Source organism: Psammomys obesus, unplaced genomic scaffold (genome assembly GCF_907164565.1).
Source record: "Psammomys obesus unplaced genomic scaffold, mPsaObe1.curated_primary_1811, whole genome shotgun sequence".
NCBI lineage: Eukaryota > Metazoa > Chordata > Mammalia > Rodentia > Muridae > Psammomys > Psammomys obesus.
Genome location: NW_026586173.1, coordinates 8,629,462 through 8,643,145, shown reverse-complemented (window position 1 = coordinate 8,643,145; position 13,684 = coordinate 8,629,462). Strand labels below are relative to the sequence as shown.

Here is a 13,684-nt window from a genome sequence, read left to right as displayed (position 1 = left end):
TTTCTTTCTTTCTTTCTTTCTTTCTTTCTTTCTTTCTTTCTTTCTTTTTTGAGATAGGATCTTGCCAACTTGCTCAAGCAGGCCTTCACCGTATTCTGTAGCCCAGGCTGTCCTTGCATATACAACCTTCCTGAATAACTAGGATTACAAGTTTATACTACCAGGTCTAACTTATTATTAATTTTTATTTTATTTTATTTGGATGTTTTTGTTTGTTTTGTTTTTTTGAGACAGGGTTTCTCTGTGTAGCCTTAGCTACAAGTGCTGGGACTACAGGCGCATGCCACCAGGCCTTGTTTATTGTTAAGTTTTAAATAACTGGTAATATGTCATATTAAATTCCTAATATGGTGTATCCATCCATCCTGCATAAGCAAAAGTTCTTTGTAGGGGTAATCACTAATTTTAAATAATTTAAAGGGATCTCTAGTTAGGGTGTAGCTCAGTGGTGGGAGTACTTTCCTGATATGTACAAGGCTCAGTCCCACTAAATACATACATATAAGAGTAAGTGAGTGAGGAAATTCTTGCATTGAAAAAGATGTGAAAGCTACTGATCTAGAGAATCAGTTTGAAAAGCCAAAAGCACTATTAGGGGCCTTGGGGCGATGGCTTCCTGAGTGGTGTCCCTGAGTGGTACCAAGAATGATGACTCTTAATGTGAGCTGGGGACAGGGGTGGATGTCACTGGACCTGGAGCTCACTGGCTGGTAAGCCTGGCTGACTCAGTGAGCTCCAGATTCAGTGCAGGAGAGACCCTGTTTCAAAAAACTAAGGTGGTGGATCTGGAGAGGTGGCTCAATGGTGAAGTGCTTGCTAGGGAAGTATGGTGAGCAGAGTGAGATTGTGGCCTTGAATTTGTGTCCATAACACACTCATAAAAAGCTAGGCATGCTAATCCCAGCTCTGGGAAAGCAGAGACAGGAGAATTCCAGCTTGCTGGAAAGATAGTGTAGCTGAATTGATGGATTCCAGCCTTAGTCAGAGACCCAGTTTTACATAAGTGAGATGGAAGAAGACTCCTGACATACACCTGTCATAGATCTGGCCTACATAATACACGTACCCACAAGTACACACATAAGCACATGCATTCTCGACACATGTGCAAAAACAAAAACCAAAAACAGATATCTAGTGATGGAGGAAGTCACCTCTTATACTTGCATGTGCTCTATGCATACCACCCACAGACCTGCACACTTAAGCCTATATATATATGCACAACTACCGCCCCCCCCTTCCAAAACACTATTGAGAACAATAGGGTTGACAGAATAGGGAGCCTTATAAACCGTAATATACAGAGAACAAGTACCATAAAGGATAAACTTTTTATTTTTTTCTTCTATTTTTATTGTATGTGTGTCTGTATCTCTTTCTGGGGATATTACACTTGAGTGAAGGTGTCTACAGAAGCCAGAAGGCGTCAGATCCCCTCAAGCTGGAGTTACAGTTGGTTGTAAGTCATTCAACCTGGATTCTAGGAACCAGACCCTGATCCTCTGCAAGAGTCATATGGTTTATTCACCATTGGGCCATCTCTGCCGTTCCCTGAACTGACTCTTGAAAGCTAATAAAGAAGCAAGAGGACAGCCAGTAGAAGAAGCAGCCATGGGTGAGAGGTTGTGTGCACTGCACTACTTCCTCAGCGCACGATGGCTGGTATGACTGTAGGCGGCCTGGGACCCAAATCAAACTGGAGCATTATAATACCACACGCCAAGACACTTGACCCTATGATAAAAGAAGAGGGCCAAAGAAGGGGTTGCTGATGAACTTAAATAGGGAGAGAAGACTGGAGTTTACTTTTTAGGAAATACAGAAAATGGACTTGTGTTTGGAGACCAAGAGGATCAAACTGGAGGTGGAGAACACAGGCCCATGTTAAGTGATTTAAGTCACAGGTAATAGGGCAGAATAAGGTGGGGACAGTGGAGCTGGAGGAAGGAGGTCTCTCAGGGCTCCTTAACACATGCTGGGGTAGAGAGCAGAAGGAAATGGAAGAGTGCATTCAGCTAACATGTTAAGTACTCATTTTCAATACCCTGCTCTACAAGCTGGAAAGTTGCAAGACTTGACACTGCACTCTATTTATGTTGCTCTTAGCCTAGTGCAAATTTCACAAAACAAAGTCACTTTTGATAGGAAGCCTATTACAAGAGCATGAAGGAAGGATATAATTGCATTTTGTTATTATTTCTTCTCTACCTACTTCCCTCCCTCCATCCCTTCCTTCTGTCAGGAGATCAAACCTAGTGTCTTATACATGCCATCTCGCCAGCCTCAAGACCTGGGTTGTTGTATTTTTTTTCCAACTATTTGATGCAACATTGTCGCATGAGTCTTACCATCTTGTTCCATCCTATGGAAGGAAAATAAGAGATGATTTAAAAACAACAGTGATGGGCACTAGGTGGGGAGTTCATCACTTAGTGTTCTTGCGCCACAAGCTTGGGCACCAGTGTTTGGACCCCCAGGACCCTTGTAGGAAAGATGAGCATGGTGGATATATGCCATAATGGCAACGCTGGAAACGCAGTCGATTTGCTAGCCAGCTTGTGTAGTTGAACAGGGAATTTCAGGTAAGATAAGGGACACTGACTCAAAAATTAAGGTGGAGATTGATTGGGGGAGACACTCAGCATCAACCTCGAGAGCATGTGCATACACACATGACACCCAGAAACAGTAACATGGATGCTTGTGCATTGGAAACATTTTGAAACCAGAAACAGTAACATGGATGCTTGTGCATTGGAAACATTTTCAATCTTACTTGTGTATTACTAAGGTAAAGCTCATTTGTATTTCAGCTCATTTGTTATGCCCGATTTAAATGCTGTGATGTCCCTTCTCTCCAGTCTCTCATTAAGTAAAGGACAGGATCTATTCCTCTGTTGTTTTGTTCCTATCAACATGGACATGCCTCTTTTAATAAGTTATGTGCAGAAATATAGGAGGAGGTAATTTTGAAATGTTCTTTGTTGTAAAGAGTATCTTGTGAGGGGAGGAATAAGGACAAGTTATTCTGAAGGGAAAATTAAGATACCTTGTCCAATATCAGATATGATAAAGAGCTGGAGTCCCTTCGTGGATGTTTTATGTACCAGAGAAATCCTGAAGCTGTGGAAGTTGATGCCCTTTCAGTGAGGGGTTAGTCGGAACACTTTTTTATATCTATGGTTACAATTCTCCTTTCCTTTCTCTCTCTCTCTCTCTCTCTCTCTCTCTCTCTTTTCCCAGCCGCTATTTAAACAAGGCTTTTCATATCTGGTCCAAGAAAGATAAATTCTCATCCACTTTTATAAACACTGTGATATCCCACACTGACACAGAACGTTCTGCGCCAGCCTGGATGCTGCTCTCCAAGATCACTTGCTTGTCACCCAAGACTGACTACACCAAAATAATGGAGTCGTGGGAGAAACTCAGCAGGTTTGCATGCTTATAAAGTAGCCCCTAGCAGACACCAGTTTGCTGGAAGCAAAGCTCATGTCTTCAGGAAATGGCCTACTTCATAGCTATTGCTTTAGATTCTGGCTTAAAAACAAGGTTGAAAAATAGGAATCCCATTTAAGCAATTTACCTTTGTCAAAGTTCCTCAAGCACCTTAATGTACCGAGACCTCACGGTGAAGCCTTGTTAAGTACTTGACTTCTAGTACTAATGTTCGGAAGTGGTTTTTCTTGTTGTTGTTGGGGGGGGGGGGGGTTTGTTGTTTTTTGTTGTTGTTTTTTTTTTTTTTTTTTTTTTGGCAGCATGCTGTTTTATTTGGCACTCTCTGCTTCCTTTTCTCTAGAGAACAGTCTCCCAATCCAAACACCTTAGGCTATATGCTGTGTGTCATTGGGCATATTGCAAAACACCTTCCCAGGAGCACCCGGGACAAAATCACTGGTGAGTTTAATAGAGGCTGTTTTGGGAAGGCCTTGCTGTTTTTATAGTTCTGTGTATTTCTTAGGCAGTTAAATTTCAATAGGGAAATTTACTTTGCTTTACTTTGCTTAGGTGTTGTCAAGAGCAAGCTCAATGGATTTCAGTGGTCTCTGGAGTTGATCAGTTCGTCTGTTGATGTGTTGCAGGGGCTTTGCAGAGCATCTGCCAAGACACTGCTGGAAGAGCAGGTATGGCCGGCCACACATCCTGCTTATGTTTTCACTCTGAGAAGAGGTCTCTAGGAATAGGAGGCGTGGGAGGGTGTACAGTGCCCGAAAGCGCTTGCTGCAGGCCAGCGCCTGTTTGCCTAGCAGCTGACTTTCCCTTGACTACTGAAGACATGGCTCCCTTATATCCAACCCCACTTTAGCTCCGGGTACAAGTGTCTTTTAGTAATGTATGCCTCTTGATTGCTGTTTATCTTTCTAGTGACAGCTCTGCAAGGTTATCTTTTCATAAGCGATGGCCTGGACATTGCAAGAGCATTTAAGACATTGTTTTTTATTTAATTGTAGAGCCCCATGTGCCCAGATGGTTTTTGGTCTTTTGCTAAATCATATTCTTGGGAATGCCTGTGCTGTTATACCATACAACTGTTTTCCTGCTGGTATTATGGCTCCAGAGTTTCCTAGCCAACTGCTAATTTTTATAAATATTTTATCAATTCCAGGGATTTTTAAAGTAGTCACAAATCCAAATGAGTGTTTCTTACAATTATTTTGACCACTGCTGAGAAATTCTCCTATCAGTATTTTTTTTTTAAGTTTTATGTATTTAATGTGACTGCTAACACGTGTGAAGGTCAGAAGACAGCTTATCGGAGTCAGTTCTGACCTCCCACCAGGTGGGTTCCAGTTGTTGAACTCAAATTGTCAGGGTTAGTTGTGTGCACCTTTCCCCCTGAGCCATCTCACCAGCCATGTCAATATATATTTCTTTCTGGTGTTGTGTTTTGTTTTACTTCGGTTTTTTAGAAGAAGAGTTTTTTTTAATGTTCATTGGTGTTTTGCCTGCATGTATGTCTGTGTTAGGGTGTCTGATTCCCCAGAACAGAAGCAATTTACAGTTGCAAGCTGTCATGTGGTTGCTGGGTATTGAACTTGGGTCCTCTAGAAGAGGAGCCAGTGCCCAGAACCGCTGAACCATCTCTCCAGCCCCCATATCAGTATTTCTAAAAAACTCATTTTATCACTGTCTTCTGCTTTTATCATGAGATGTACTCTTTTTTTTCTTACTTTTAATTTTTTATTTGCCTATATGTGTGTCTTTGTGAGTGAGTGTCATGTGTGTGAGGGTACCCATGGAGGCCATCAGATTTCTTGGAGAACAGTTGAACAGTATCAAACAGTATGAAACAATATAGCTGATACTGTGTTGTTTGGCTTAAGATCTGTGGAAAATTGGTGGCAGATTATGACGATCGATGACATACACCCTACTGATGGCAAAGCTGGCATTAGAAGGAAGGTTTCTGGTTCCTTCCTGGCATTCTTACCACCAGCACTTGCTGGAAAAAGTTATCTCTGTCATGGGCTCTGCCTATGAATCCCCGAGGTCATCAGGCTGTTTGGTTATATTGTTATTAGAGCCTGGGAGAATTCAAAATGTCTTCAGATTAAGAAACAGAGAGCTAAAAGAAAACTTAATTGTGGTAAGAAAATGCCACATTTTTCTGCCAGCATCTCCCTTGGTAGTCATCAGTAGCACAAGGCCTGAATTTTCTGGCATCCTATTGCGCTTAAGTCCGCGTAAGCACACTTCTCTTTTCCCAGGCTCTGTGGTGCTGAGTAGTTACTTCAGATCCTCCAGATTTTTGTCTTAAGCTTTGATTTAAATCAGCCTTCATCTCTTCCTCAGGATAAAGGCCTGTTGATTTCAGGATTAGGTTAGGCAATATATTAAAAGTCATAGGTGTGATGATTCTTTAAAGAGTAATAAACATATGTCAGGTGGTGGTGGTGGTGGTGTACACCTTTAATCCCAGCCCTTGGGAAGCAGATCTCTGAGTTCCAGGACAGCCAGGGCACAGAGAAACCCTGTCTCAAAAAAAAAAAATTTCTCATGGTAGTGAGTCCTACCATCTGATAGTGCTGATGTGGTACCACATGCCCTGGGGGATTCCGAAGGTGGTCTTTAAGAGCACCTGACATGCACATGACAGATGTCATTGCAGTACAGTTCTCCCTGAAATAGAAAGATGTGTCCTGATGTTCATTTCTGTGGCTGTGGCACTTAGCTAGCTCCACGTGGGTATTTTGGAATGGCCTTCTAGAAAAAATGAAGTCCATGAATTCTGGGTTTTGAGGATGCTCGTGGGCACAGAAATATGAGTGGCGGTGACCCCCTGGAACTTTCTGTAATCAGTAAGAGACACCAGAAATGTGTACCTAATATTTTACAGAAGAATAACAACTGCCATGTGTATGTCTGTGTGTCTAGATCTATATCTTAGTCTATGTGGATCTGTGCATGTGCACAGGGGCTAGAAGAGGATGTCAGGTATCTCCTGTCACTGCATTTCATTTCTGCCACTGTTCATTTTCAGGCAGGTTCTCTCCCCTAAATCTGGGGCTTACCCTCAACAAGCTGGAAGCCAGCACACCCTAATGATCTTCCTGTCTCTGCCCTGTTTGCAACAGGCATTTGTAGGGATTCATAGCTAAGACAGTGTCAAACTATGCAGCCACACTGGCCTGGGATTCTCAATTTGCCTAGACCAAACTGTAATTCAGAATCTTTCCACCTTCACCTCCTTAGTGCTGGGATTGTCATACCTGATCCAAAATCAGTCTTCATTTTATGTCTTTTAAAATAAAGTATTAGCCATAATAGCTAGTTCTCTGCCTGTTATAAGACAGAATTGTTACTTTCCTCTACTGTTGAAGGGGCACTACTGTTAAAGGTGATTTATAAACTTGAGAACTAGATTTTCCTATTTGCCTTTTGCTCTTCTAGAGCAAATATGGGGAAAGAGTTGATACGCACAATGCTCTTTCAACATTTGGCTCAGCTAGTTCCCGTGGCCAGGTTGCTGAAAGTGTTGCTGTGGTGTAGGACCAGTGATGGGAAAGGTAACAGTCTTCAGCGTGGAGACTTGGGGTGTGAGAGCTGGGCGTGGTGAATCATCTGAGACATGTGAGACCCTTCAGAGCTGTCCTGTGCCTTGCAGGAACTGCTGAAGCAGGTGTGTGCGGATGTGCTCTCCACCTGTGAGCACCACCTGTCTAATGTCCTTCTGAAGGAAGATGGGACAGGGAACATGGATGAAGACCTGATAGTAAGCAACTGCTTTCTTATAATCTTTTTATAGCAGAGTTTTTTGAAGCATGATTGTGTAATGTGAATTTCAGCTGCTGCACACAGGGTTTTTTTAGTTTTGTTTTTGCATTGTATGTTTGTTTGTTTATGGGGTGCAGTACATGCATATGAGTGCAGATCCATGTAGAAACCAGAAGAGAACATTAGATGCTATAGAGCTGGAGTCACAGGCGTTTATGAGCTGCTTGATGTGAGTGCTGGGAACCAAATATAGGTCCTCTGCAAGCGCAGCAAGTGCTCTTAATCACTGAAAGATCCCTCCAGCCCCTGTTTGGTCTTTTAATTTTTAAAATAGTTATGAGTTGTCTTCTGGGTGATTTAAACATTGGAATATACACTGGGGGGTGGAGGTGAGCTTTTATGTTGTGTGCAGTAAAGGGGGAGATTTGACCACTAAGGACACGGATGCTCTTGGCTCGGCCAGTTATGGATATACCTGCCGGTGTAAGAGACTCCCCTGAGAACACAGGAGGCCATTACCAGATCTGATAGCAGGTATTCCAATTCTGGCACCTGATGTTCTCTGATAGAGGAAATAGGCTGTGTTTTTTATGCTCTTCGGTATGGATCGCCATTTAACCAAACCTGGCTGGTTTACTCCTGTTTAAATAGTAGAACACCTTTTGTCTGTGTTCAGTTCCTGCTGTGCCAGCTTAGCCCTTGTAGTTGTTGCTGATTATAGACCAGAGTTAGAGCTGTATGGGCAGACCACTCTGCCGGCACATTCAGGGATAAGCATCAGTACTCTAGGAGGCTGGGTGCTGTGCAGTGGACAGCAGAGGGCTCAGCTTTTGTCAACCATCAGCTGCTACCCACACCAATATTACACAAAAGAAAGCCACAGCAATTAGAAGAAAAAAAACTACTTTATGTTCAAGACATGCAATATTAGCTTTCTTACCTTAAGACTAAGGGTTTATTTTTTTGTTTGTTTGTTTTAGTCAAGATCTTGGTATGTTGCTCGAGCTGACCTTAAACCTCTAGGCCCAAGTGACCTTTCCCCTGTACCCTTTCCTCAGTAGCTAAGATTATAGGCATGCATGGACAACTGTCCAAGCTCTGAAAGAAGCTTTTTCCTGACATTTGGCTTTTTCATAATGCTCACCCATCTTTGGATAAAGGAAAACAGTATTATTTATTAAAAGAGGATGTCATTAGAAAACATGAATCGTGGTAGCTAGCTGGCTGTGAGGATGTAGGACTTATGAGTGCTCTGAGTAGGAGTTTAAATAGTAAGGTAACCTGAGGACATCTTGGAATTATGTTTTACAGTGCAGAGTAGGTTTACATGCTTTTAAACACAAGTTTAGTTTGAAGGGGTAGTGATCAAACACAGGCCCTTGAGCATAGCAGCCAGTGATTTCTACCATGAGCTAGACTCTAGCCCCATACATGCCCTGTTGGTGTGGCTTTCACTGCTAGGAGAATTAAACAGTAGGTTTCACAGAAGTTATTTTTGTTTTGTTTATTTGAGTCATGATCTTGCTGTGTTGCTCAGGCTGACCTTAAACTTCCAGACCCAGGCCTGTTCTAGAAATAGACATCAACTAAGACTAGAATACATAATACAAGTATCATGAAACCCAGAGCTTTTCGATGGCGCCTTTATAATCTTGAAACATTTGTTGTATGTATTAATATGAAGGGATGACATCTTCCATGACAACATGATTATTAATAGGAGCCCCAGTTATTCACAGAAATGTCTGGATTTAAATGATAACATGTTATGGTCATCCTAACTTAGAATGAATTTTATCAAGTAGCAGCCAAATTTTTATTAAGAGCTATGCATTTTTCCTTCAAAAATAGTTATCAATTTGTAATTTGTGAGACAAAGTGATGTTCTTTTGACATGTTACTCTAGCTAGAATTTATTTTCTTTTTGCCTTGTTTTTACTGCAAAATCAATTCTCTTTGCAGGTGAAATGTATTTTCACCATAGGAGATGTAGCCCAGTTGTGTCCAGCCGTAGTAGAGAAGCGAGTCTTCCTTCTAATCCAGTCTATCCTGGCTTCTTCTGCTCATGCGGATCACTGTAAGGCCTCTGAAGTCACCCTGCACCATACTGTCCTGCTGCTCAGTTAACTTTCTCAATAAGAAGTCGTTACCTCTTCCTTTCCTGCAGTGCCGCCATCTCAAGGGACCACAGATGGCCTAGCCAGTGAGCTGCCTTTCCAGGTCAGAAGTTCTGCCATGCCTTCCGTCATTAGAGCACACGCCATCATCACTTTAGGTAAGGGTATCACGCAAGGAGATGTGGCTGTGCTGTGTAGCTTTTGTCTGAAGTAAGCGTAACCACGGTAATGTACTATGTGCTCATGAGGCTAAGCCTACTCTGGCTTCTGTGATTTTAAGAGTTAATTCTGGTGTGAGGGTCCAGCTCTGCAGATCTAACAGAGAGCTCCCAGTGGGAGCCCTTGAGTCTGTTGCTCTGTGTAGCAGGTACTTCTCTTATTGCTGTGATGACATAGCTGACAGGCAACTGCATGGAAGAGAGGTTTATTTTAGTGCATGCTTCAGAGGGTGTTCCAGTCCATATTACAGAGTGAAAGCATGGTGGCAGGAGCTGCTCATTGCAGAAGCCAGGCTGAGACAGGCTACTCAAAATCCCTCCACCACTGACCCATGCCTCCTGCCTCTAACTTAACCTCAAAACTATGTCATCAGCTGGGAACCAAATAAATACTCAATCATGAGCCTAAGTGGGACAGTTTATATATGTAAACAATTATAGTTTACAGGAAGGATTTTTTGGTAGGATTATGGTAGTTAATTATAATTATACCTGTTTCTATATTCTCAGTGTAGCTCCAGAAGTTTATCAAGAAATTTATTTCAGAGCTTGGGGAGATGACTCAGTTAAGAGCACTGGCTACTTTTCTGGAAGACCCAGGTTCAATTCCCAGCACCCACATGGCAACTCATAACTGCTAATAACTCTAGTTCTAGGAGATCTAATGTCTTCTTCTGACCTCTGCAGGCAACACACACAAGTGACATACATGCAGACAAAATAAATGCACATAAAATAAAGACTAATTAAGATACCAAGGCCAAAAGAGAGAGAGAGAGAGAGAAAGAAAGAAAGAAAAAAAGAAAAAGAAACTAAGTCCACTGGTACAGTCCTATAATCCCAGTGCTGAAGATGTGGAGACTGGCAGCTCTGTGCATCCCTGGGGCTCGCTGGAAAACAAGCCTAGCCTGCTTGGCGAACTTCAAGCCAGTGAGAAAAGCCCCTTCTCAAGGGAAAGAAGGTGGACAGTGCCTAAGAACATGTGCGGTTGTGATCTGACATGCACCGATACTTGAGCCTACACATGAGTCTGCACATACACAAAACAGAACTGTATCTAGACGTTACACAGAGCTTTAGGAATGGAAACTTTGAAGTTCAGTTTATTTTCCAGAAGTGACAGACGAGTTGTGAGTACACTTTTTCAACTCAAATAGTTCATCTTGAAAACACCGACCTCTGGCTACATTGTGAATATTTAAAGTGATTGTCTATTTTATAGTGGGCAAAGTTTTGAATGGTGGTTTTTGTTGTTGCTGTGATTTAGTTTGGGGTTTATTTTGTTTGTTTCATTTCTGGTTTTTGTGATATTGACTATTTTAAAAATACCTAAACATTACAAATAAGAGCAAAACCTTCCCCTGGCCACAAAGCAAACACACTAGGGAATATAATTCAGCAGCCTCCTTTTAACTATGAATAAGAAAATAAGTTAGACAGTATTCTTTCCTGCATATCTAGCTTGCATTTCTAAGTGAGTAAGCACATTTAGTGCATGTACATAATCAAAAGTAAAATGTGTTAGGTTTTACAGATTATTTTGTGGGTTATAGGTAACTTTAAAATTTAGAGTGCCTACATGAAAGATGATTTTATTATTGCAAGGGTACAATCACGTGTCTCAAGAAACTTGTGATGGAGTTTATTTTTTTATGCTGTTTTGAACTTATGTTTATCTGTCGTTTGTAATTTGGGGCATAATTTTACTTTATGTGAAACACATAAGGTGTAATCTAGGCATCTTCTTCTTTTCTGTGATAGGAAAACTGTGCTTACAGCATGAAGACCTTGCAAAGAAGAGTATCCCAGCCCTTGTTCGAGAACTTGAAGAGTGTGAGGATGTGGCTGTCCGCAACAATGTCATCATTGTGATGTGTGATCTTTGTATCCGGTACACTGTCATGGTGGATAATTATATTCCCAATATTTCTGTTTGCCTGAAGGATTCAGACCCGTTTATCCGAAAGCAGACACTGATCTTGCTTACCAACCTCTTACAGGTAAATATAGGAATCAGACTGTCATTTTCTGCTCTACCACTGATGGTCTAGGGAACTCTTCAGTTAACAATGGGAAATGTGCTTGCTTTGTTGTAGAATCCAAAAACAATTACTCTCATTTCTGGTTTAGTATATCTTGTGAAGTTCAGTGCTCACTGGCATATGAGTGCAGAAATCTTGTGAGGCAGTGCAGGTCTATGTCAGCAGATCTGCAGAGGGGAGTACATGGGGACAGGCGACTGCAGTTCAGGTCAGTGAACTGTTTTCAGTCTGTAAAACATCTTTAGCTGCAAAGCTGCAGAGCTGCATAGAGCATTTAGTAGCTCTGTGTACATTCAGAGCTTGTTGTGACAAGAAGGCATTCACTAAGTTAAACATCTCTTCTATATATCCATAAAGTCACCTCATCATGACTACGTACCTTCCAGAGCCACTGTTAGATCTCCCATTAAAGCTATGTTCTTTGTGTCATTTTTCTTTTACCATAGATTTTTTTAAGTTTTTGCCCAAATAATCCTCTACATCTGTTCGAACTAACAAATGCTTTGTGTTTTCAAGGTAGTTAGGAAGTAAACACTATCAAACCAAACTCAGGCTCCTGGTGGACCAGAAGCCAGCAGGTGGAATGTTATTTAAAGGAAAGTCAACAAAAGACTTGCAACTTGGTGCATCTAATGTTTACGTATTAAAATTCCTCCTGAAATATGCTGTTTTTATCCTTGAACAGGAAGAATATGTGAAGTGGAAAGGCTCTCTGTTCTTTCGATTTGTCAGCACTCTGGTAGATTCACACCCAGACATTGCCAGGTAATCTTGCCTTCATATGTCAGATGGCTCAATAATTTACCTAATTTCTGGTGTGCACTATTTTTCCTTTCAAAGTAGTCTACAGTTGCTTGGGATTTGGTAAGCTTATAGTAATTACCAGAAAAATGTAAAATACTAAATGATAGAATAGATCTTATATATGCCTGTTTTAGAAGCAAAACAACTCAAAACTGACCAGAAAACTAAATGATCTCAGTGTTAATTCCATCATCTGCTGATACAGTCTGTCCTCACTAAGGAGTAGTAAATAACACTCTTGTCACTTAAACTGTGTAGTATGGAAGGCATTAAGCAATGACTCTGCTACTGATTACTGGAACAAAAAAGGTTAATTTTGACAGAGAGAGATCCAACTTTCTTTTAAGTTCAGAAATTACAAGAAAGAGTTTCTAGGAATTAAAGGTGGATTGCACAGTGTGAAATACAGGATGCACATTGCAAATGCTCCTTGGAATTGGGTGTTTCTTGAGAATCAGAAGGGAGAGGTGTTACTCTGTCATTCAGTAATTCCTATCTTTTTGTCTTTCTTTTAAAGACTTACTTTCAAGAGGTTTGAAAATGTTCTGATAGGATTTGCTCCTCCAGATTATGCTGTATGAATAATTACTTCTAAAACAAATCTTCATTTAGAAAGCAGGACACTCAGTGCCACAACAAAAGCCACCATGGTGGGTGAAAGGTCTTTACAGAGTTCATTACCTATAAATAGCGTATAATAATAGCTCCCTCTGGTTCTAAATTTGGTCACTGATAATTTAGTCTGCTTTCCTTAGAAGAATTTCTATTGAGTTCTTTGGGTATAATTTTCAAAGGAGGAACATTTCACACAAAAAAGTAGCAGAAGTTAACCTTCTAATTAATACTGTCTAGAGCCCAATGCAAAAGAGCTCCAATTAGCAGGATATCCAGATAAAAACTAAACCAAGATGCACTGTAGTTAAATAACATCATAAATCAAAGGGACCTGGAAGATATTTATAGACATTTCACTGAAACACTAAAGAATACACTTATTTTTCAGCAGCTTGTGGAACTTTCTCCAAAATTGACCACACATTAGAACATAGAGCAAGTCTCAACAGATATGAGAAAAGTAGACTAAGTCAGGCATGGTGGCACACACCTGTAAACCCAGCACTCAGGGAGGCAGAGGCAGGTGGATCTCTGAGTTCAAGGCCAGCCTGGTCTACAAAAGTCCAGGATAGTGAAGGCTACACAGAGACACCATATCTCAAAAAACCATAAAAAAAGAGAGAGAAGGAAGGAAGGAAGGAAGGAAGGAAGGAAGGAAGGAAGGAAGGAA

General features: G+C 41.2%; 1 protein-coding gene across 1 annotated transcript in view; it reads left to right on the top strand.

Annotated features, from left to right (window-relative positions):
- Positions 1 to 13,684, top strand: part of Ncapd3 (non-SMC condensin II complex subunit D3) — a 68,796-nt gene that overhangs the window by 38,667 nt on the left and 16,445 nt on the right. The window contains exons 18-25 of the mRNA XM_055601401.1: positions 3,247 to 3,438; positions 3,803 to 3,900; positions 4,012 to 4,127; positions 7,109 to 7,216; positions 9,181 to 9,295; positions 9,386 to 9,493; positions 11,315 to 11,553; positions 12,281 to 12,360. Of these exons, the coding sequence (XP_055457376.1) occupies positions 3,247 to 3,438; positions 3,803 to 3,900; positions 4,012 to 4,127; positions 7,109 to 7,216; positions 9,181 to 9,295; positions 9,386 to 9,493; positions 11,315 to 11,553; positions 12,281 to 12,360 (1,056 nt within the window). The remainder of the gene's footprint in view (positions 1 to 3,246; positions 3,439 to 3,802; positions 3,901 to 4,011; positions 4,128 to 7,108; positions 7,217 to 9,180; positions 9,296 to 9,385; positions 9,494 to 11,314; positions 11,554 to 12,280; positions 12,361 to 13,684) is intronic.